The sequence below is a fragment of the Mastigoproctus giganteus genome, chromosome 3 (assembly GCF_048544385.1).
Source record: "Mastigoproctus giganteus isolate SK-2022 chromosome 3, ASM4854438v1, whole genome shotgun sequence".
NCBI lineage: Eukaryota > Metazoa > Arthropoda > Arachnida > Uropygi > Thelyphonidae > Mastigoproctus > Mastigoproctus giganteus.
In genome coordinates, this window is record NC_143577.1 from 236,454,249 (window position 1) to 236,478,362 (window position 24,114).

General features: G+C 35.6%; 1 protein-coding gene across 1 annotated transcript in view; it reads right to left on the reverse strand.

Annotated features, from left to right (window-relative positions):
- The window catches only part of Lamtor5 (Late endosomal/lysosomal adaptor, MAPK and MTOR activator 5), a 57,282-nt gene extending 33,893 nt beyond the window's left edge, over positions 1–23,389 (reverse strand). The window contains exons 1-3 of the mRNA XM_090370952.1: positions 23,250–23,389; positions 13,538–13,599; positions 7,275–7,386 (exon numbers count right to left, since the gene is read on the reverse strand). Of these exons, the coding sequence (XP_090227078.1) occupies positions 7,275–7,386; positions 13,538–13,599; positions 23,250–23,284 (209 nt within the window). The 5' untranslated portion in view covers positions 23,285–23,389. The remainder of the gene's footprint in view (positions 1–7,274; positions 7,387–13,537; positions 13,600–23,249) is intronic.
- Positions 23,390–24,114: the final 725 nt, after the last annotated feature.

Here is a 24,114-nt window from a genome sequence, read left to right on the forward strand (position 1 = left end):
CCTATTCTCTAATTCTTCCATAGCTAAGTTTGCGACAATTGTGCTGATTGGAGAACCCATAGCTGTGCCGTGAACCTGCTTATACATCACTCCTTGAAATACCACGGTCGTACTTGAAAGACATAATTCAACACCACAGCATATATCTTCCATATTTAGGTGAGATCTAGCGCTTAAGGTATCATCCTTCTGTAAGGCCAACTTAACACATTCTACCCCATGCACTATGGGGATACACATGAATAATGATACAACATCCAACGACATCATAGTCTCGTCTTTCCCTATATTTTAACACTTTACAAAATTCACGAACTCCACACTATCTTTAATGACCAACGTAAACTGACCCACTACCGGGGCAATCAGCTGCACCAGAAATTTAGATAGAGCATAAGTGGGGCTACCAATAAAGGAAACTATGGGTGGTCGTAGTGGAACATTTACTTTGTGCATCTTGGGCAACCCATAAAATCTGGGCAGCCGACACCCTGTTGCATGCATGGACCAGTATTTCTCCTTTGAAATCTTCTCCGTTTTCAACCAGGATAGTAACATCTTATTCACACGCTGTTCTAAGCCAGCCAATGGGTTTCTGTGAATAATCTTGTATGTATCACTATCACGTAATAAATCTAACACTTTCTTTTGGTAATCCTCCTTACTTAGTACAACAGTTGATCTACCTTTGTCTGCCATTAAAATTACAATATCATCATCCCATTTAAGTTCTTCTAACGCTTTCTTCTGTTTAAGGGTAAGATCTGAAGCAGCCATTTTTGCCTGGCTCAATATAGCAACGGTTTTAACACGAATCTGATTATCAATGGATTCCGGTAATTTATTAATTGCCCTCTCAACAAGAACTTAAATGGGATGATGATATTGTAATTTTACCGTAAGGCAAAGGTAGATCAACTGTTGTACTAAGTAAGGAGGATTACTAAAATAAAGTGTTAGATTTATTACGTGATAGTGATACATACAAGATTATTCATAGAAACCCATTGGCTGGCTTAGAACAGCGTGTGAATAAGATGTTACTATCCTGGTTGAAAACGGAGAAGATTTCAAAGAAGAATTACTGGCTCATGCATGCAACAGGGTGTCGGCTGCCCAGATTTTATGGGTTGCCCAAGACGCACAAAGTAAATGTTCCACTACGACCACCCATAGTTTCCTTTATTGGTAGCCCCACTTATGCTCTATCTAAATTTCTGGCGCAGCTGATTGCCCCGGTAATCAGCTGGTCATTAAAGATAGTGTGGAGTTCATGAATTTTGTAAAGTGTCAAAATATAGGGAAAGACGAGACTGTGATGTCGTTGGATGTTGTATCATTATTCATGTGTATCCCCATAGCACATGGGGTAGAATGTGTCAAGTTGGCCTTAGAGAAGGATGATACTTAAGTGCTAGATCTCACCTAAATATGGAAGATATATGCTGTGGTGTTGGGGAAGACGAGACTGTGATGTCGTTGGATGTTGTATCATTATTCATGTGTATCCCCATAGCACATGGGGTAGAATGTGTCAAGTTGGCATTACAGAAGGATGATACCTTAAGTGCTAGATCTCACCTAAATATGGAAGATATATGCTGTGGTGTTGAATTATGTTTTTCAAGTACTACCTTGGTATTTCAAGGAGTGATGTATAAGCAGGTTCATGGCACAGCTATGGGTTCTCCAATCAGTGCTATTGTCGCAAACTTACTATGAAAGAATTAGAGAATAGGATTTTTGCGAGGTTGGAGTTCCCTATGCATAAGTGGAAACGATTTGTGGATGACACGTTCACTATAGTAAAAAAAGGGAGAGAAGATGTGGTTAGTTTTCTCAATGGTTTCTCTCCTTTCATACAATTTACCTCAGAGGTAGAAGCAGACGGCACCCTACCATTTCTGGATATAATGGTGTACAGGGAAGGCCCCAGGCTTAGAACTAAGATCTATAGGAAATCAAGTTGTAGGGGCCAGTACACGCATTATAGATCGGCTCAGACTACCCAACATAAAAATAGTGTGGCTAGGGCACTTATGGGTAGGGTGAAGACACATTGTAGTACCTCTGAGGAGGGAGAGAAAGAAATTAGGCAAGTTATGACGGATCTTATGAAATGTGGTTACCCCCAGAGGGTCATTGATAAATATAATAGAGAAGTGGAGCATAATCAGGTTGTTTCGCCTGCACCGCTTACCACAGTTTATATTCCCTACTATCCGGGCTTGTCAGATCGCATTGCGAGGATGCTTCGCAACTTTCAGACACGCTATGTGCAGCTCCCAGGTCGGAGATTGCACACAGTGGTGTCACAGGTCAAAGACCCCATTACTAGGGATTCTAGTAGTGGGGTCGTATATGAGATCAAATGCCCGGATTGTGGGGAACGGTACGTGGGGGAGACAGGGTGACGTCTTAAGGACCATCTGGAGGAACATATGAGAGCTATACAGACTGCAGAACTCAATAAGTCCACCATAGCCGAGCACTATTGGAAGAAACAACATCAGGTATCCCCTGAGAATGCTGTCATCCTTGACTGGGCGCATAGATTCTGGGACTCCAAGTGGCTGGAGAGTTTGTGGATTGGGTCATCTGGTAACAATAGTATGAATAGAGATAGGTTAGTTTGACTCCACCCCCCCCCCTTTTGGAGGCTGTGGTCCTTGCCAGAGACAAACTTTTTAATTTCCACGCTCCCGGACCATTTCCGGTTCCAGCACATGTGAAGGGAGTGTTGAACATGCGCCTGGTCAGACATGTGTGCCGTGAGCCTGTTATTTAAAGTTGTGTCGCTTGAACTTCATTATTGTTGAGAAAGGAGGCGGATGCCCCCGAAAGCTTCAATGGTGTTTTATCGCTTTTAAATTTATAATTTTTAATGCATTTTAAATTCATCAATTCAATTTTATTTGTTGTAAAATTTTTATTTTACAGTTTTTATCGTATCATTTCAGTATACTATCCAGTATTATTTTATCATTAAATCAGTTTATTTAAACGGTTGGTGTATTTGTCTAAACTTGTGGTAATAAACTTTGTCATAAAGCATGGAAATTCATTTAAATATCTGCATTCAGTAATACAACAGGATGGGGATACTGATTAGGATGTGACCAACAGAATTTGTGGTGGATGGTTGAAGTGGAGAAAGGAAGTGGACTTTTATGAGCAATGAGTTTCAATTAGGCTGAAGGGCAAGTTCTATAAATCAGGTCAGCTATGTTATATGGTTCAGAATACTTAAAAAAAAGACAAAAACAAAGGTTGCATGTAGTGGAAATGTGAATGTTAAGATGAATGTATAAAGTTACTGGAAGGGATAAAGTGTGAGAAGAATATGTCAAAGGCTGAAATAATTAGGAATAAAAATAAAAGAGGAGACTAAGGTGGTTCAGACATGTAAAGATCAGGCTGAACCAGTAAACAGGATCGTAGATTTGTGGATGGAGGGTAAGTGAGGGTGGAATGACCTATGAGGACATGGATAGTTTGTAGAGGGGGACATGGATAGTTTGCAGAGTTAAAGATGACCCAAGATAGAAAGGAACAGCTTAGGACTCAAAAAGCTGACCCAAGATAGAAAGGAATAGCTTAGGACTCAAAAAGCTGACCCAAATAGATCAGATTAATATATGGAATAAAAAGATAAGTAACAATAATCAGTTTAAAATGAGCAAATTCCCTTGGACATGTTCTTAACCTGTGATCTGGTCTGGAAGCACTTAAATGTTTTGTGCACTCAGAGATCAGTAAAGTGATTTTATTTAAAAAAAAGAATGGGGGAAGAAGCTAGTTTTATCTATTTTTATAATGAACATGTTTTCTTGGTCAATATCTGTCTGAATCCATGCTACTAATACTTCATAATTAGGTTAATTCCAATTACTTTAATAAAATAAAAAGGTGTCAAAGATAATTGATAATTTAAGTAAATTTTTGTAAGTGAAAAGTAGTCTGTAGTGTCAAAAAAGGTTTATTATTAATTGCTTTAAACCACTAGTTAGGCAGATATGCAAGAAATCAACATTTCATTAAGTTTCAATTTTTTTTTTCCATACTTTACTAATAGCACCACAAAATGGTATATGTGAAAATCTTCTACAATAAGCCATTACTGTTAGGAATTTCTCAAGGGACCAGCATGTCCTGGTTCTTCCGAGACTTCTCATTCTACAAATATGGGATGGCTGGTTTGTTGTTTTTGATGTTTTTGGCATATCTACTTTGATCATAGTGCACTAGTCCATGTAGTATGCTAGTTTATATGGTCCATATTACATTACTGTCTGTATCCGGGGCTGATTGCCCTGGGCACTAAGTGATTGAGGGTGCTATGAGCTTCACTTTTTTTTATAATAAAATTATTATATATTAAGTGGCACTTAATGGAAGCATCATACTAACAGTGAAAAGGCTATACTATTATCAAACGAAAAAAAAGTTTATCAATCAAAAGGTGTTTTGAGTCTATTCACAGTGCCTAGCAAATCAGTTCATGGATTCCAAATTTCTAATTCCATAACATTTTATTCAACTCAGTATTGTAAAAATCTTTTTGTTCTATCTACTGAGAAAGATTTACTGAAAGAAGTTCTTCTATTAATATCTACGATAAAATATAAACAATGCCTTCCTAAATATGGGTGGCGCTACACATATTCCTGACCTTATCAGTAACAGTTGCTAGTGCTGAAAGAACTGTCAGAATTGAAGCAAATTAAAACCTACTTTTGAACCACAACAGACAAGATGCTTTGGTCATTAGTAAATGTGTATTACGTTTTGTTCCTTTCAATTTTACAGCCAAATAATTATTTTATTTGAAAATTATAAAAATTATTTTCAACTAAATGATAATTCTTGCATTAAGCACTATATGCATAAATAGCATCTAAGCCTAATGACAAAATATAACAATTAGATGGATAATTTTCACCCCTAAGGCATTCTGAAACAGTTTGTAAGTTATTTATTTTAAATAGAATTTATCAGGTTAGCAGCAGGATCATTTATGAACCATTTTTTTAAGGGATGAAGGTGAAAATTATTGCCAAGCAACTGCTGACAGGTTAACAAGATAAAAAAAAGGCAATAAGGCCAGTGCCAAAATAGGAGAAAGGTAATAAACACAAAAATTAACATCTCTGTTAAATGCTGGAATGGGTGGAAGCAATGCCATTCTGAATGTATGAAAATTATGTACAGTGGAAGAATTGGGTGCAAGTACAGTAAACCCCTGCTATTCGCGGTTTCACGTATTTGCGGTCGCTGATTTAATATAAGATGAAACCTAAAAAAAAATGTGAATTTTAAACCGCCGTGAACATTTTCCACCATAAAAAAAAAACTCTGGCACGGCTAAAATCATCTTTCCCGGTCAAAACAGCGCTCAGTGGGTGGGGGAGAGGGGTGACAAAATCGCGGCGTGGATGTTTCTCACTAATCCTTGTTCAGTATGTGCTTTGCGCTTGTCATGGAAGGTTTCGTGGTTTGCTTTTAATTTATATGTTTATAAATTGAATAAATTTATCAATTTATAAATTGATATGCTTACAAAAATGAAAAATCTACCGTTTTGCAGTGTGTTAGCGTAAACAGACTTTTTCGAGTGTGTTAACAGAAGAAAGTGACTTTATTGTGGACAAGTTCTTTTCTAACCCCTACAAAAATATGGCTACGAATAACAAGGGAATTGTGAAAAGATCAAAGAAGGTGATGACATTAGCGAATAAAATTCAGTTATTAGACAACTTTTAATGGTGAAAGTGTCTCGTCAGTGGCAAAACATTATAAAATCAATAAGTCAATGGTACAATCAATCATGAAATCGGAAGAAAAAAATCCGCCACAGTGTCCATGAAAACACGCTAATTGCTTCAAAAATTTGCTCTGTAACTCGTGATGCTAAATTAGAAAAAAATGGAAAAGCTTTAAATCTGTGGACAGAAGACCGAACTCAAAATAAAATTCCCTTAAGTTCACTCATCATTCATGAAAAGGAAAAACACCTTTATCAACACTTTAGCGAAACTGGTGATAGCACTGGCGGGATAAGTTTTTTAGCTATAGCAAAGGCACTGGATTGAAAGATTTGTTTGAAATTTCTAATAAATATTAGATTTAATATTAAATTGTTTCTTATTTTCATTTTGATGCCTTATGCTTGCATTTCACTATGTACTGTCTATGTACATAGTCATATTATGAAGGTACATATAACACATACATAGACAAAATTTTAGACTAGTTTTTCTTATATATTTCATACTTTGGAACAGAACCCCTTTATTACTATGGGAGCCATAACTCAGTATTCGCGTTTTCGGTATTCATGGCATTTCTCAGGAACGTAACCCCCGCGAATAGTGGGGGTTTACTGTACTGGAAACTCTCTGATTATGTGACCATGGCATATGAGGGATAATTCAGGCTGAGCTACTAAAGCATTCAGCAGTCATACAGTCACTTAGCATTTCAAAACACTATCATAAGTCATAGAAGAGGTTTGTGTTTCATAACTGTAAAAATCATATCTTTAACCTAAAATATAGAAGTGTGTGTGTTTCATGCTGTACAAGTCATATCTTTAATCTTCTCAAATATTTTCTAATATCATGACTTTTAAAGAATGTATTGCAGCAATAAATATATTTTGGCAAGTATACAAAACATCATTATTTTTTGTGTTTGCACCTTATTTTAAGCTATTACGATATACAACCTTTATCTGATAATTTCTGCTTGGGTAGATATGTCATTTATCATCCAAAACCAGAGAAATTCCTAAACCAGAGGTTCCCAAACTTTCTCGGTTCATAGCACCCTTAGTGTCCCAGTAATTTTTTCATGGCACCCCTAGGCCAAAAGAAATACCTAACACAGTGGTTTGCGACCTTTCAATATATACACCTATATAATAATTATTCTTTATATAGAGGTACTAAATAAAGATCAATTATAGATCACCACAAAATTAATATAAGGTACAATGGATGCTGTACACCTTTTTATAATGAAATAAATATACAAATTAAATAATAACTTTAAGTAACTTAAACCCAAATTACACAGCACCCTGGTTGAAAACCACTGTCCTAAACCAACAACCTCCAGGTTTTAAGGTTGCCAGTTTTGAGACCTGTATTATGACATGATCTATATATTATTAATCATCATATGCCCAGCAATCAAATTTCTTCAGTCTTTTTGCAGAAAGAAATATTAAATCCAGTGTGATAAACAAAACCTTATTGTTAATACCTACTTACGATTTATCACATTCCAAGCGTACAAGAGGAGCTTTACCAGGTTCCAGCTGTAATGACTGTTGTGCTAAATATGCTAAAGCACCAGCACTTTTACAATTGGCATTTCCTTTGGCTAAAGAGAAAGTTCAATCGTTACATTCTACAAGAAACCAAGTTTAACTGAATATTATACCACTAATAATCACAAAATTGTATTATAAATATATTCATTTGTACAGCTTAATAAGTTTTCATTTTAAACTGAACTATCCAGCATTGCAATTGATCTATTAGTGACTTAATAATTTACTAAGAATGGCTATTTACATCGTTATAGAGATAATGTTCATGGCAGACGGCACCTGGGACTTCTCCCATCTCCGCGTTTTAGAGATAATGTTGACACCATTTCAGTTGTAGGTTAGGAGTCAACTGTTTTTCAAAAATAGCATGCAAAATTCAGAATGGGATGTTTGGTTGTGGCCAATTTATTGCAGCCAATATGTATTCAAATTAAATTTAAGTAAGCTCCATATATAAACTTTACTGTACAGAAGAAACCTCACAAGATGAAAGGCAGTGATATGCATTTTATTGATGACAAGAAACAAAATAAATATTTGCACTATGATTAAAAATGAATGGAAAGTAAAGCTGGGCCAATAAGCTTAAATATCTTTAAAAGGGAGTGTTAGGATGATAAATGAGGCAAGGATACTGGACCTGAAAGTAATCTTTTAAGGCTCTGCTACTACCTCAGGCATAACAAAGAAACAAATTCCTGGGCATCAGAACTCAAGCACTATACATGTTAAAAGAAGAAATGCATCTGAAGTGAGCTGGAATTTACTTGGCAGTTTCTGCCAAGTAAATACTGGCAGTTTCTCTAAAAGTAGTATAAACAAAGTTCATTCAACTGGTAACCTTTGTCAACAAAACAAGATCTGCATGAAATTTACACCAAATTTGCAAAGACCTTTCTACTAATGGGGCATTGCTCTATTAAACTGTAAGACCTTATTTTAATGGATGATCTCTCTCTCTCTCTCAACAATACTGAAACTTGCATCACCTGCTTCATGACTGCTTCAACTTGAATTAAGAACATAAGTGCTGCAGCCAGAACACCAACTGACTGATTCTAAAGAAACCTTTTGGGCCTTCTCTACCTCTTTGCAATGGCACTCTTCAAATAGACATTTCACTTTAATGCCACCTCTGACATCTCCTCAGCTGTCTTCCAGTCATGGCATAGCACCAGTGCTGCCTCCTCCTACTGGACCATCTTGCTCTCCAGAACTTCTGCTTCCCACCTCATAAGTGCTGGTCCTCCCTCCCTCAAATTACTACTCTCATTAAGTTCACACTACTAACCTGGTGGGTTACTCCCATTCAGAAAGGATCCTCAATGATGATAGCTTCCTCACTCCCCATGAGATTATGTTAATGATAACAGTGATCCCTGCAAGGGATGCTACTAATCCTTTCTGGGGTAGGATGGCTTCACTCTACTCATCCATGTCTGATATCTCCTTCAGACATGGATGAGATATCAGACATGTCTGATATCTCCTTCATGAGACTGCTCCATCTCATCTTTTTCCTTGTGGTGTCAGATTCCTTAGCAATGTTTTTTTTTTTTTTTTTTTATGAAAACCCCAAACACGAAAGGTATCAAAACCTATAGTACTTAGTACCGTGAATGGGTTGAAGAAGAAGTATGGGGGGAGGGGGATGCCGGAAACTTTTCTCTAGAGACTAAACATGGGTTTCACCACTTCAAGCCTCCAATAAGCAAAGTGGTGGTATTTCACCGGTTGATGAAAGTAATCTACCACCTACTAAATGTGCCACCAACTTGCTGATGTTGGATGCCTACTTTCTCCACCATGGGTTTGCTATGCTCCCTTCAGGAAGCATAGCAATCCCACATGTCCTCTCTAAAGCCCCTTTTTCCAGTGGACATCCTGGTTCACCCTAGGAATGGGATTTTCCTAATGCCAAGTGATTTCCCTTGGCGTGGGATTATTTCCTCCTATGGTTAATATTCTCACCAGCCAACTAACTGCTCACTTCTGCTTTTCTACCTGTTCTTCTGTTGTGTCCACCTACTAACATCCTAAACCCTTCTTTTGGGAATACTATCTGTTACAGTTTATTCTTCACTCCTTAGCAAATGACTACTCTTTTCATCCACCTTTGTGCCTTCCTCTTTCATCTTCCCCAATACCTACCTCTCATTTTTCTTCCTTTCTCAAGAGCTAGCCTGCACTCTCATCTAGGGAAGAGTATAGGCAGCTCAGATGTCTCGCTAGACAGCTGAAGTATAAAGGTCTTGCTTTCCAAAAAAATACCAGGGTGATGGAATGCAGCATAAACAGAATGGATGGTCCATCTCCTCATGGCAGGAACAGGAACTAGCCAGCAGCTTTTCCAGTGACTGCTCATTGCTAAGAGGCCAGTCATAATACTTTGACTGGCTTGGCAGTGTTCACACTTCTTCATAACGACATTCAGTGGATTTGTAGGAAACCCTTGATATTGCCTAGACAAGTAAAACTATGACCCTAATACTTAATCTTATTGTTCTTGGTAATGATATGAAGAGTGTTGGTAATAAAATCAGTGAGTCTGAACTCTTGGTTAGACAACACTAACATAATAGGTTGAAGAAGTACACCTACCAATCAAGTGGAATGCACCTCATTAACAGCATCATGCATTCATACCATGTGATATAAAGTAGATGGCAGATATGTATGTATACTGCATGTGTGCAATTCAGCAAGAGAATGGGCGGAACAATTTAAGTAACTTTGAATATGGAATGACAGTCTATGGGATACTCATACCAGCTAGACATGCTAGTATGAGTAGTAGACATGCTGGTATGAGTATAGGGTCATGTATACAGAAATGGCATACTTGAGGGAAAATAGCATGGTTCTGTTAAGGGGAAAAGCTTGTTTATATAGCTTGATAAAACTATTATTACAGTGTCAGTCATGAGCTAGATGCTATAAAAAACTGGCATTGTTTAGACTTTAGCAAAGTATGTTATTCAGCCCTTGCACAAGAGATGTTTATATAAAATGGGACATAATTGGAATCACAGACAAGATCTTCAGATGGATTGTGGAATAACTATACAAAAGGACACAAAGCATATCAAAATTTGCAGTTGATAGAGTAGAAGAGTAATTAACAACCAATACTATACAGTACTCCTTCAGGAGCACTGTTTAGTACTGGATACGTTTCAGAAATGATCAGATTAGTAGCAATTGTTTTAATGCTACAAAAAAAATAGCTTTCCACTTGAGAAATAATCTAAAAATAACTCTCACATTTGGAGAAGTTAAATTACAAATGGTGAAATTAAAATTTAAAAAAAAAAAAAAAACAATTACTGCAGTGGGGAGGATTACAATCCAGACAGACACGAAATTCTCCATGAAGTTCAGATAGGTGGCAAGGAGGATCCATGGTGTTCTGGTAATGTTCTATTGAACAAAATCTCATGGAGACGGAGGTTATAATTCCACTATATAAAAAAACTGCAATACTTACCCTGACATACTGTGTCTTGGAGGCCACACCTAAAAGAAAAAATCAAGTTTCTCGAAAAGGTCCAAAAGCAGCATACCTAATGAGATTGGCAAAAGAGAAACCATATGAAGAGAGATTGAATATATGGACTAAGATGGTTTGGTAGTATCTAGTTGAGGTTTATAAGGATCCAAGGAAATGTAAAATGAATTTAGGCAAAAATTTATGGTGTTAAATGGCACTGGAACCACTGAACAAATTCAAGGTAAAGGGAAAGATTTATAGACTGGGTTATAAGTAGTTTAGCCACTGAGTGGTTAATCATCAGAATAATTTGCCTCCATGGGTGGTTTATGCCAAAGCTTGGGAAGCTTATCTATCAGAGGGAAACATGGATAGGATTTTTTTTTTTACTGATGCATTAGAGTGGTACATCTAAGAAAATTGTGGTATATTATGGTACAGTAAACTCCCGCTATTCGCGGTCGTTGATTTAATATAAAATGAAACCTAAAAAAATGTGAATTTTAAAGTGCCGTGAACATTTTCCGCTATAAAAAAAACATGGACGTGGTTAAAATCATCTTTCCCGGTCAAAACAGTGCTCAGTAGGTGGGGGAGAAAGGGGTGAAAAAATCGCGAGCGTGGATGTTCCCCGCTAATCCTTGTTCAGTATGTGTTATCTGCTTGTCATGGACGATTTCGTCGTTTGCTTTTAATTGTTATGCTTATAAATTGAATAAATTTATCAATTTATAAGTTTACAAAAGTGAAAACAATCTACCGTTTTGCAGTGTATTAGCGTAAACAGACTTTTTCAAGTGTGTTAACGGTTAAAAGAAAGTGACTATTGTGGTCAAGTTCTTTTCTAACCGCTACAAAAATTTGGCTATGAATAACAAGGGAATTGTGAAAAGATCAAAGGTGATAACATTAGCAGGTAAAATTGAGTTATTAGACAAAATTTCTAATGGTGAAAGTGTCTCGTCAGTGGCAAAACATAAAATCAAAGAGTCAACGGTAAGATCAATCAAGAAATCAGAAGAAAAAAATCTGCCGTAGTGTCCGTGAAAACGCACTAATTGCTTCAAAAATTTAGTCTGTAACTCGTGATGTTAAATTTGAAAAAATGGAAAAAGCTTTAAATCTGTGGATAGAAGACCAAACTCAAAATAAAATTCCATTAATTTCACTCATCATTCATGAAAAGGCAAAACACCTTTATCAACACTTTAGCGAAACTGATGATAGCACTGGCTGGATAAGTTTTTTTTAGCTAGCAAAGGCGCTGGTTTGAAAGATTTGTTTGAAATTTATAATAAATATTACATTTAATATTAAATTGTTTCTTATTTTCATTTCGATGCCTTATGCTTGTATTTCACTATGTACTGTCTATGTACATAGTCATTATTAAGGTACATATAATACATACATAGACAAAATTTTAGACTAGTTTTTCTTATATATTTCATACTTTGGAACGGAACCCTTTTATTACTATGGGAGCCATAACTCAGTATTCGTGTTTTCGGTATTCGCAACATTTCTCAGGAACGTAACCCCCGTGAATAGCAGGGGTTTACTGTACTTAAAAGTGGTACATGATTTTATAAAATTTCAATAAGATTCATGCATTAAATGAACCAATTAAAATTCTTTTTATAGTCTAGCAGACTTCAACTTAACTGTTCAGTTTTATCCTACTGCGGTTGTGTGGTATCTGATAGTCTGCCATTTTACCTTTTCGTATTCCTATGCATTTGAAAGTGGGATCATATCTGAACATATATGGGATAATCATTTAAAATGGAAACCCATGAAAATGCAAATAACTGAGTTAGTGCTAGAAACAACATTTGCAAGTAGCACTTTTTATTCTTTGAAGTTACTTAATTTTCATATAAAATACTGAAAATACACACGAGCCAACATGATCGCAATACAGCTGAGTAAGAAGAAGAATGTTTAAAAACACTGTGTGCCACACCAGGAGTGTTAAAAACGAAACATTCACACTGAAATTTCTTGAACATTTTCATACACTTCCATATTACAGATTTTTATGGTGCCTTATTACATTGAAATTTTCTAAAAAAAAAAAAATATATCATATTGAGTACTTTTAAATGACCCGTAGCAGAACTTTACCTTTACTGGTAAAGTTCTTCCAAGAACACACATTATACTAATTTACTGCATGTACCATACACAGATTAAAAAATGTTACTTGTAAATTTCATATCTATAGCACCCTTTTACTTTAAGCAAATCACATTTTCATGGGTTCTCAATTTAAAAAGATTACTAATTAAACTTCAGTACACAGATAGAGAACAATCACCTGTTTATAAAAAAACAAATATAAAGGGAAAAAAATTATGCTGCTGAAATGCCAAAACCAAAAGGACAAATCAAAAAGATTAAACTTTTATAGGAAAATTCATACTTCTAAATATATTTTCATTTTTAACTAACTAAATTTTAACTAAATATCATAAGAAAAAAAAAAAAAAACCTTAACAAGAATGTTTTTATTTTGTTGTGAAAGGACAATTGAAGTTCTTATAAATTATATTTAATTACATAAATTAGAATTTATGTAACGTGTGTGTGTGTGTGTGTGTGTGTGTGTGTGTGTGTGTGTGTGTGTGTGTGTGTGTGTGTGTGTGTGTGTGTGTGTGTGTGTGTGTGTGTGTGTGTTTAACTCTTAACAATACAGCAATACTACTTACCACCCAAACAAAGACCCTGTGAATCAGTACAAAGGACACCAGTTACATCTGATTTACTTTTGCTAGAAATTAAATCATAAAATTATTATTAGCAGCATAATTTACCATTCAGCTTTAAAATTTATATACATTTATTTCATTCAAATTATATTTATAATGTACAATTTTGTACAGATACAAGTGAAACCATCAAAATTTCAGATGATGTACTGCTTTTTATTATCTTTATATCCAAAAGCATTTGACTTATGGATATAAAGATAAAATTGAACATCTCCATGCTCTCTAAGATATAACAGTTCTTTGGTACAAACCCATGTTTATTACAACAGGATATGCCCCATGTCATACAATTAGTTGGAATGGCTAGTGCACAGCCCTAATTTGAATTCTATGGAACACTTAAGGGATAAACTGAAATGTTGAGCAATGGCCAGACTAACATATCCCACCCACATCAGTGGCTCAATCTGGTCACTGTTCTGCAGAAGGAATGGAAGGCTATACCTGCTGCAGTCTACTGTTCATTGGTGGAAAACCTGCCCAGGAGGGTACAGTATGTCAGAGGGCAAATTAGTATAGATACTATTCAAGTAAATGGCAGTGACATCAATGCGAAACTGTGTTCATATACATTTTGGCAGGTGGCATACTCTTTGTGTTGTAGTGTAATGTGGTGCAGCATCAAGATCTGACTGGTAAGTAAACTGAGCAGACGGGAAAAACCAATAAGCTACTTACTTACATGCTGAATATGGTTCTTTGGTTACAAATTCATTGGAATGGCCTTAATACTGATGAGTCAGATGATATCCTTTGTTTGAGTCAGATGTTCTCGAAAGTGTGGTCTGATCAATCAAAGCATGCAGCCTGACAACTAGAATACAGGGAGAAGCTGCTGTGGGTTAATCCATTACTGGAGGAAGGGGAAGTGCCAGTTTAGCCTGCCTGTCTGTGGCTCTTTGCAACTGGCCTGGCAGGTCTCTAGAGGTTCCCAAGTTGTGTGATAGCTGGAGAAGAAACCTGCTTATTTACCTCCTGTCCTCCTCCTGGGGTAGTGCATATGTATGGAATGGTAGCAAAGGCTTGGGAACAAGGAAAGCAGTAGCAAAAATACAAATTCTGTTATACTGAATCACTCAAGCTTCCTTAAATTAAGAGGACAGAATTTAAGGAAGCCTGGAAAATTCAGCATGCATCCAAACCATCAGTTTGTAACAGGAGCGTAAGCACAGATGGACAGAATTTGTGCCAAATAGCTTTGGCAAGAGATCAGAATACTCAACTATCATCTGAACAAGAAGCAAATTTCCTACTCTTGGTTTTTCAAAATGGAGTATGGATTTATTAATAACTTGTTTACCACCATTGCAAACTTGGTATATAAGCAAAAAATAAAGCTCGAGATCTAGACACAAGCCAATTGCAAATAATGCCATGTTCTTTATCCTGAACAACTTTAGCATATTTTTTGGTAATTCATGGTTTCGTGAATTACCAAATTACCAAAAAGATTTAAAGACAAGAGTTTAGAGCAGAACGAGGAATACAGGATTTTATCCCAAGAAGGGTAATTTCCATGATGCAATCTGAACAAATATTGGGACTGGAATATTTAAAAAGTAGTAGTAATTGGATGAGACTTTAAACCTTCCAAGGAATAGAAATCATAAGGATCAACTATCCATTCTGCATTCTTATAATGTCAAATGACTCAAAGCTAAGAGTGACCAAGCAACAGTGGCTCCATTTCACAAGTTCACTGCTTCACTATGCAAATATGGAGCATCAGCTTTCTAATCCACTTGGAGGAGGGGGGGGGACCCACCCTATTTTTAAAACTTTTCTTTCCAATTTGACAGAAGAAAAACAAAACTGGGTATTTTTGTCAAACAACCTTTGCCAGAGGCTAACTAATTCAGTCACAGTGAGAAGAGAGCCAAAAATGTCTCTGCCCTCTTCAATTCATATTGACTCAATCCCATAGTTTTCAATTCCAGATAAAAAAAAGTCATCAGAAAATCTGGTGGCAAAAGTATTAAAAAGAGACAAATTAGCAAGTTATAATTCAAGGGAGATGAAGGACAATTAACATTAACTGTATAGTTTAAAGGGTCATTTGAATATAATAAAGCACTCAAACCTACATTGGTATGATTACATTTATTTCTGAATTGGAAATATGTACATAATGGAGTCAAACATTGTGGTATTTTCTTACCACTTCTTCAGTGACTGCAAAGACAGTAACTCTGGGTTATTATTATGGAATTCTTAAGATTTTTAGTAGAATTAATTTTTTTTATAATAGAATTAAAAGTTTTAGTAAATCAAACAGATCTAATTCAAAAAATTTTGTTTTCAGGTTAATTTTCTATAAGTAAATAACAATAACACAAACACTTACCAGCTGTCTTTGCAATATCACTATCACAAAAGTTCACTTCGGTCACAAGAACTTGTTGATTTGTTTATGGGTGAAACATATACGCATACTATGGTTTATTTAATCATGTTGCCAGGTGGCGTGGTGGAAAAGAATGTAAGGAATTATCTTTATAGTCTCAAAATCAGGGTTTACTTGTGCCTTGAGGGTAACATTACTGCAGGTATTGGCTCAGTGGATAATGTGAGAGGTTATATACATTTAAGGATATGCGATAAAAAATATTAAAAAAAATAAAAAAATTGTTTTAAATTAAAATAGAATAAGACAAAATTAAATAAATAAACTAAATTATATACTGTCATAATACTGTCAGAAAACTTTACCAATTAGGATCTTACCACTGATGGAGTGGTAAGAAAATACAGTACCACAAAATGTTTTGAGTCCATTATGTACATATTTCCAATTCAGAAATAGAAATAATTATACGAACTTAGGTTTGGGTGCTTTATTATCTTCGAACAACACAGTTTACCAACAACACCATTCAATTCAAGGAATACCTTTGAAGGATTATTCAAGAGAATAAAAAAATCAAGAGTGTAGATGTGTGTTTAGGATTTTCTGGTAATTCTGGTATTGTGATAGGTGAACAATAATAGAAGTCTCAGCATGTCTATTGGGTCCATACAACTAGAAAATTTATGCACCAGAGATGTGAATACTGAATAAGAAAAATGACTTCACTGTTAAGAAAAAAGAAAGCAGTTTCACAGAAAGAAAGTCAAAATTCCAAATGATTTATTAACTTGGAAAAGTGGGAGAGGTAAATTTATAGAATAGAGGAATTTTGAGCTAAAGAAAATCAAAATGAGGAGATTGCAGAATAGAAAGTCTGTGACAATTAAAATCAGAATGGAAATATATACAGGCACCAACTTAAATATGAATAAATTGGATAAATCAGATGAAAGGTGGATGGAAGTAGCTAATAATTAAAACTATCAGAAAAAAAAAAAAGTCATAGAAATGGACATCAAGAAAGAGCCAAGGCCATGTATACAGGGTACTGATGAATTTTAATGACATACATAATGCAAAATATACCCAGCTCCTAATATAAGGTAGTCTGAGCACAGAACCCTCCCACATATGTACAACTCAGACTCCTTCCTTCCAGTCATAGCTGGCAAGGCAGAGGCAACAAAACTGCAATTAGCTGATCTGAGTGCTTCTTGTTGGGTTACCAATAGGATTAGTCCAGTGAACTAATCTAGCTGCTGGCCTGCAAAAACTGTTTTAAAGTTATATTCTTGAAATATAAAGAATAATGGATTCTCCGTTTTGCTCTGGAGACCACATCAGGCTTCCATTAAGCATAATGGAAATGCACCAGAAGATGCAAGTCATCTAGTGCCTAATATTATCTGGCATCACAGTTAATCAACCCTCTATGTGGCATGAATACTACAACTTGGCCCCGGCTTCTGTTGTTTCATACCTGGGTTACTAACAGTACCACCAGTGTGAAGATACAAGAAAAGGATTTAAAGTAGAACGGCCAGACTTTGCTGAAATTTGACACACTTGACTAACAAATAGTACCTGAATATCAACTCCATCAGCATTTTACACTCTAGAGTGGCAGTCTTAACTGTTATCATGGGAACAATGTCCACAACAAATATCAGGGATCTTCAGTGACCTCAGATGCATTTGGGGCCCATGTTAGATTATAAAGGGGTGGTGTCATTGTAGTGTGCATTTTTCAATACAATTTCATACCAAGTTAGGAAGATGAGAAGCAGTCCTGCAAAAGATGAAGCACATTTCATTCTGATGGGTTGTGAAAATACATGCAATTGTCTGCACACAATCAAATCTGCAATTTTATCCTTGGTTTATACTTTGAGAAACTAACAATGCAAAAACCAAAAAACACAAAATCATGACAGTGCAGTACTACAGTTTATTATCTATTCAGGCCATACTCTACAACAGCAACAAGAAAAGTTCTTTATATAAGACTGCTTCATCAAGCAATGGCCAAGTCAAGGATGAACATTTTCCCAGCTGAACAATTTCTGATTACTTTTTCTACACATGGTCTCCATTTTTTGCTTGACTTAACACCAGCGTATTTCTGGTTATGGGATTACTTAAAATCCCGAGTTTATACCGGGGTTCCCCTAACAGTATGAGAACTGAAAACAATTTTAATTAAAGAGGCAGTAAACATCCTAAGAGAAATGCTTTGATCAGCTGCTTAGTTGGATCAGCTTTATGCAATGAGTCATAAATATTAGTGGTGATCATATTAAAAGAATGTGAATGTTGTAGTCTAGACTAATGTTTTCTGACACTTTTATAATTTTTCTGTCAGTTTATTAATTTATCCTAATAACAGTTACCCTTCAGTTTGTAGCACATATTTGCCAATTGTACAACAATGGATTTCTTAAGCACATACTTAACATAAGAATATTCCAAAATATAAACTCATAACAAGTATTTTGAAAGATAAGGCATTAAAACCGTGGTAGTTATCTTACAGTCACAATGTCTTGGTGGTCATCTTCAAGACTAATTATCATTTAGCTTTTAGATGATAAATCGCTGCATTTTACATGCATATTACAAGCACAAAATCTCTACAACAAACTATGCTATTTTTGGAACATTCTGCCTAAATAAATGTTTATTATTATATTATAAACCAGGGAAGGGGACACATAAGACCTGATTACATAAACACAAATAATTTCCATTAGTTTTATTAACAGTTTGGTAGGAGCTTAGAATGCAATATGACTTAATTATATAGGGAAAATTATTATTTCCAGATATTTTCACTACAGCTGGAAATGTTCTTACTGTACAGAGTGTAAGATAAGTATACAACCTTAAAAATTTTATCATAACCAACTAAGAGCAATATCACAATGGAATTGCAATATTGCATTGTGATAGAAGAGGTCACACAACTTCCCCCATTACACAGCAAATATCCAGTTATTCAAATTTATGTCACAACAGTAAATTGACATCTATCAGAACTATAGCATTAACAATACTAACATGAAGCTCTTGAATGTCCATTGGCATGGGTGGTATACAATCAAGTTTTGAGAATAATTTTGTTTCTGTCAAAGTGGCCACACTGTAAACCATTATGTCCTTCCGCTGTGTAGCCCAAACCCCCCCCACCTGCATGCAAAAGGTAAACTTCGTCAGTTGTTTCGGTCATTGTACAAGTTGGTTTGCGTAAAGACATGTTTCAGTTCTGTGAAAAATGGAATGCAATTTAGAGCAGAGTCGTGATAAAATTTTTGGTGAAAAGTAGCAAATCGTCAATGGATATTTATGAAAAGTTGACCAGAGTTTATGGAAATGATACCATGTCGAAACCACGCATTTTCAATTGGGCAAAACAGTTTCAAGAAGGATGTGAATCCGTCAAAGAAGCTGAGCGTTCAGGCTGTCCTTCCATGAACTCGACATGATGAAAATATTGTTTGTGTGCATGATCTTGTTCGAAGCAATAAGCGGTTAATCACAAAATGATTGTTGAAAATCTAAACATTAATTGGGAAAGTGTTAGATTAATTTTGACTGAAAATTTGTTGATGAGGAGAGTGTTTGGAAAGCTGGAACCGAAAAACCTCTCTCATGAGCAGAAAGAAATTTGGTTGAGACATTCTCAGATGTTGGAAAGCATTGAAGATGTTTCAGATTTGCTTTCTTGCGTGATTACGGGAGATGAAACCTGGGTATTTGCTTATGACCCCAAAACAAAAAGGCAAAGTCAACAATGGAAGGGAGTTTTTTCTCTCCAAGACCCAAAAAAGCGAGAATGTCAAAGTAAAAAGTGAAAACCATGTTAATTTGCTTTTTTGATTGAAAAGGAATCATCCACAAAGAGTTTGTTCCACCTAATGAAATTGTCAATCGACAATTTTACCTTCAAGTTTTGGAAAGGCTTCGCAAGCAAATCAACCGGGTTCGACATGAAATTGCTTCGTCATGCATGAGGACAATGCTCCCACACATTCCGCCATTGTAGTGAAAGAGTTTTTAACTTCAAAAATCGATCACAACGTGCAGCACTCTCCATCTTCACCTGATTTATCTCCTTGTGACTTTTTATTTCCTTGACTAAGAGGAGTCATGAAAGGAAAAAATTCAGTCAGTTTCTGAAATTCAGAGTAATGTAATGTGGGTATTAAAACAGATACCAGAAAGTGAGTACCAGAAATGTTACGATCAATGGATCCTAAGCTGGAATGCATGTGTACAGTCTGAAGGGGACTACTTTGAAGGCGATGGCTTCACATCTGTATAATTTTCAAAATAAAATTTTTAAATGAATTATTCTCAAAACTTTGTCACACCTCGTATACACATTATCTATCATTATCTACCATGGGTATTAGACTGAGTGATCTGAATGGCCACAGAATGTAGCAGTTATGACCTATTCATAATCCTGGAAAGGCCTGGTTCAGATACTATATCGGATCCATAAAACAGTGGGGGGGGGGGCCTATTTTGTTGAAAAAACACTGTGTGGAACAGCAAAGTGCTTCAGTATATGTGATCAATAACAATATGCTCGAATAAAAATACTGTTCCATAAACCTGTATTCTGCTTACAGCACATCCATAAAGTATGCCATTCTGATGGGCAACTACAGCACCCGGAGCAATATGGCCTTAGTTGCTAATGCTCCTAAAAAAACCAAACAACATCAAACAACTACCGCACCATGAAGCAATGACCACAAGTACTAGATTTCAAAAAAAAACCTGAAGTGCTAACAAATGCTCTTGAACAAATATTACTATTAGTTTTTTTCAATAACAAATATTACTGTTAATTTTTTATAAATTTGAAAAGTTCTATACCTTATTATGTTACACCCTGTACTATATATTTTGTATAAAGAACAAATAGTCATAAAACAGTTAAGCTTGCATGAGGAGTATTCTAAGCCTGCAAAGAGTACACAAAGTGTTACATGGATTTCAAAGCACTATAGAAAAGTCCAATTTTTAATGGTCATTGTGCTATGTATATAAAGTGCTTAGCATCATAATACACAGCCATTTCTGAATAAACAGAAAATTTTTAAGGTGGCATCGTTTTAGGTTATATCTCATATTGTGAATACCTTCACAACGAGTTGCCATGATATTGCACTACTTCGAATAAGTAACGCTTCACCTAAGGAGAAGACTAGTGTTACTTATTCTCAGATAGGTACCACCACCCAGACAGCACTGTTTCAGGGCTATTTGATGTATGTATGTGAATATCTACTCGAATATCCACTTGTCCCTATTAGACTTAGAAAAGCAAAAAAGGTAGAGGGAAAGTTATAGTAGGAGTGGAAGAGGAAAAGAAACAGTGTAGAAGAATGAAAGGGACAGTAACTCCTTCAACTCACACCACTCAAAAACTCAAACTCCTCGAATAGGCAACGCTTCCCCAGTGGAGAAGGCTGTTGTTACCTATTCTTGGAAACTCCGGACATCATCAAGCTCCCCCTAACAGCACTGTTTCAGGGCTATTTGGCCCTTCGTCAGTGAGTGGGTAGGTACCCAAGTGATGCAATGATGGCAAAAACAGTTATGAAGTATAACTCCACAATATGAGAGATGCCTGATGGTGTATGATGTATTTAGACTAAGGCGCATTTAGGGCTAGAGCCTCAAGCTGCGAACAAATTTAGACTATGTATATAAAGTGCTTAGCATCATAATACACAGCCATTTCTGAATAAACAGAAAATTTTTAAGGTGGCATCGTTTTAGGTTATATCTCATATTGTGAATATGAGACTCTCATTGCATCACTTGGGTACCTACCCACTCACTGACGAAGGGCCAAATAGCCCTGAAACAGTGCTGTCTGGGTGGTGGTACCTATCTGAGAATAAGTAACACTAGTCTTCTCCTTAGGTGAAGCGTTACTTATTCGAAGTAGTGCAATATCATGGCAACTCGTTGTGAAGGTATTCACAATATGAGATATAACCTAAAACGATGCCACCTTAAAAATTTTCTGTTTATTCAGAAATGGCTGTGTATTATGATGCTAAGCACTTTATATACATAGTCTAAATTTGTTCGCAGCTTGAGGCTCTAGCCCTAAATGCGCCTTAGTCTAAATACATCATACACCATCAGGCATCTCTCATATTGTGGAGTTATACTTCATAACTGTTTTTGCCATCATTGCATCACTTGGGTACCTACCCACTCACTGACGAAGGGCCAAATAGCCCTGAAACAGTGCTGCTAGGGGGAGCTTGATGATGTCCGGAGTTTCCGAGAATAGGTAACAACAGCCTTCTCCACTGGGGACGCGTTGCCTATTCGAGGAGTTTATGAGTTTTTGAGTGGTGTGAGTTGAAGGAGTTACTGTCCCTTTCATTCTTCTACACTGTTTCTTTTCCTCTTCCACTCCTACTATAACTTTCCCTCTACCTTTTTTGCTTTTCTAAGTCTAATAGGGACAAGTGGATATTCGAGTAGATATTCACATACATACATCAAATAGCCCTGAAACAGTGCTGTCTGGGTGGTGGTACCTATCTGAGAATAAGTAACACTAGTCTTCTCCTTAGGTGAAGCGTTACTTATTCGAAGTAGTGCAATATCATGGCAACTCGTTGTGAAGGTATTCACAATATGAGATATAACCTAAAACGATGCCACCTTAAAAATTTTCTGTTTATTCAGAAATGGCTGTGTATTATGATGCTAAGCACTTTATATACATAGTCTAAATTTGTTCGCAGCTTGAGGCTCTAGCCCTAAATGCGCCTTGGTCATTGTGCTTAATTTAAACTCATTAGAACTGGATTTAGTCCAATCTCCAGGTCATGGAGTGATAGAAATAAAAAAACAATACGATCCAGTTTTGTGGCAAATGCAATACAGTTGTAATTATTAATTGCTTTTTTTAAAATTTAATTTACAAAACTATTATACTTGTAACATGTATTAAAATGTTCTAAGCTGAACATTAGAAATCTGTTAAGTAAATAATTATCATAAAACAGTCCTTGTAATAATTTTTCCTAATAAATAACATTTAACAATATATTATTTCAGACATTATTTCTTTTCAAAGTAATACAAAATCTGTATTCTAAAATGTAAAAATTTTACAGATGAGAGCGCAATATACTTAGTAATGGACTTTATGGACTTATGTTGCAGCTACAGAACTTTAAAAAGAGATATTCAACTTATGCCTAACATAATTTTTTTTTTCTTACGTATTTACCCTAAATTAATAATTATATTATTACTCACATATCTTCTAAACACTTGTCTAACGCAGTTTCCATTTTCCCTATACAAACCAAGACGACACAATTCCTCTACTAACATCTACAAAATATGAATTAAACAGCTATGACAAACCTTGTGACAGCTGGAAAACGCCACCACCACTCGGATTTTCTAACGTACTAAAATATTTTGAAATTAAAAGAAAATAACAATACCGTATACATCCAGTGACAAATTTTAATGGCTAAAAATAGAGCTCTCAGGGTAAACGGACCCTTTCTTCAGCATTATTATTATTATTATTATTATTATTATTCTTAAAATTATAGAACAATTAAAGAACAAGAAATCTTACGGACTGGACTGTATTACAGTAACCGAGGTAAAGAGAAACAAAGAACAGTTCTCTGTTCTCTTGGTAGAGCTAATAGCACGGATATTAGAGTCGGGAAGCTATCCTACAAACTTACTGTCATTTAAGATAATTCCTATATATAAAAAGGGACCACCAATGACTTTTGCAACTACAGACCAATAACAATACAGTCAGTTTTAAATAAGGTAATAGAAAATTATATATTTTCCCATATAAGCAAATATTTACATCAATATGGACTGTTAAACAACTCTCTATTCTCATATCAGAAGGGCAAGAGCACACAGACATTATTAGAGAACTTAATAGACTCTCTAAACTTACATTTAAACAACAATAACTTCATATTGATTTTATTTATAGATTTGACCAAAGCATATGACCTAATTGATATCCCAATATTGCAACAGAAATTACTGAAATATGGTATAAGGGGAAGACTCGATCAACTACTAGCAAATTATTTAACCAAGAGAAAAATAACAGTAGAAGTAGAAAATACAAAGGGGA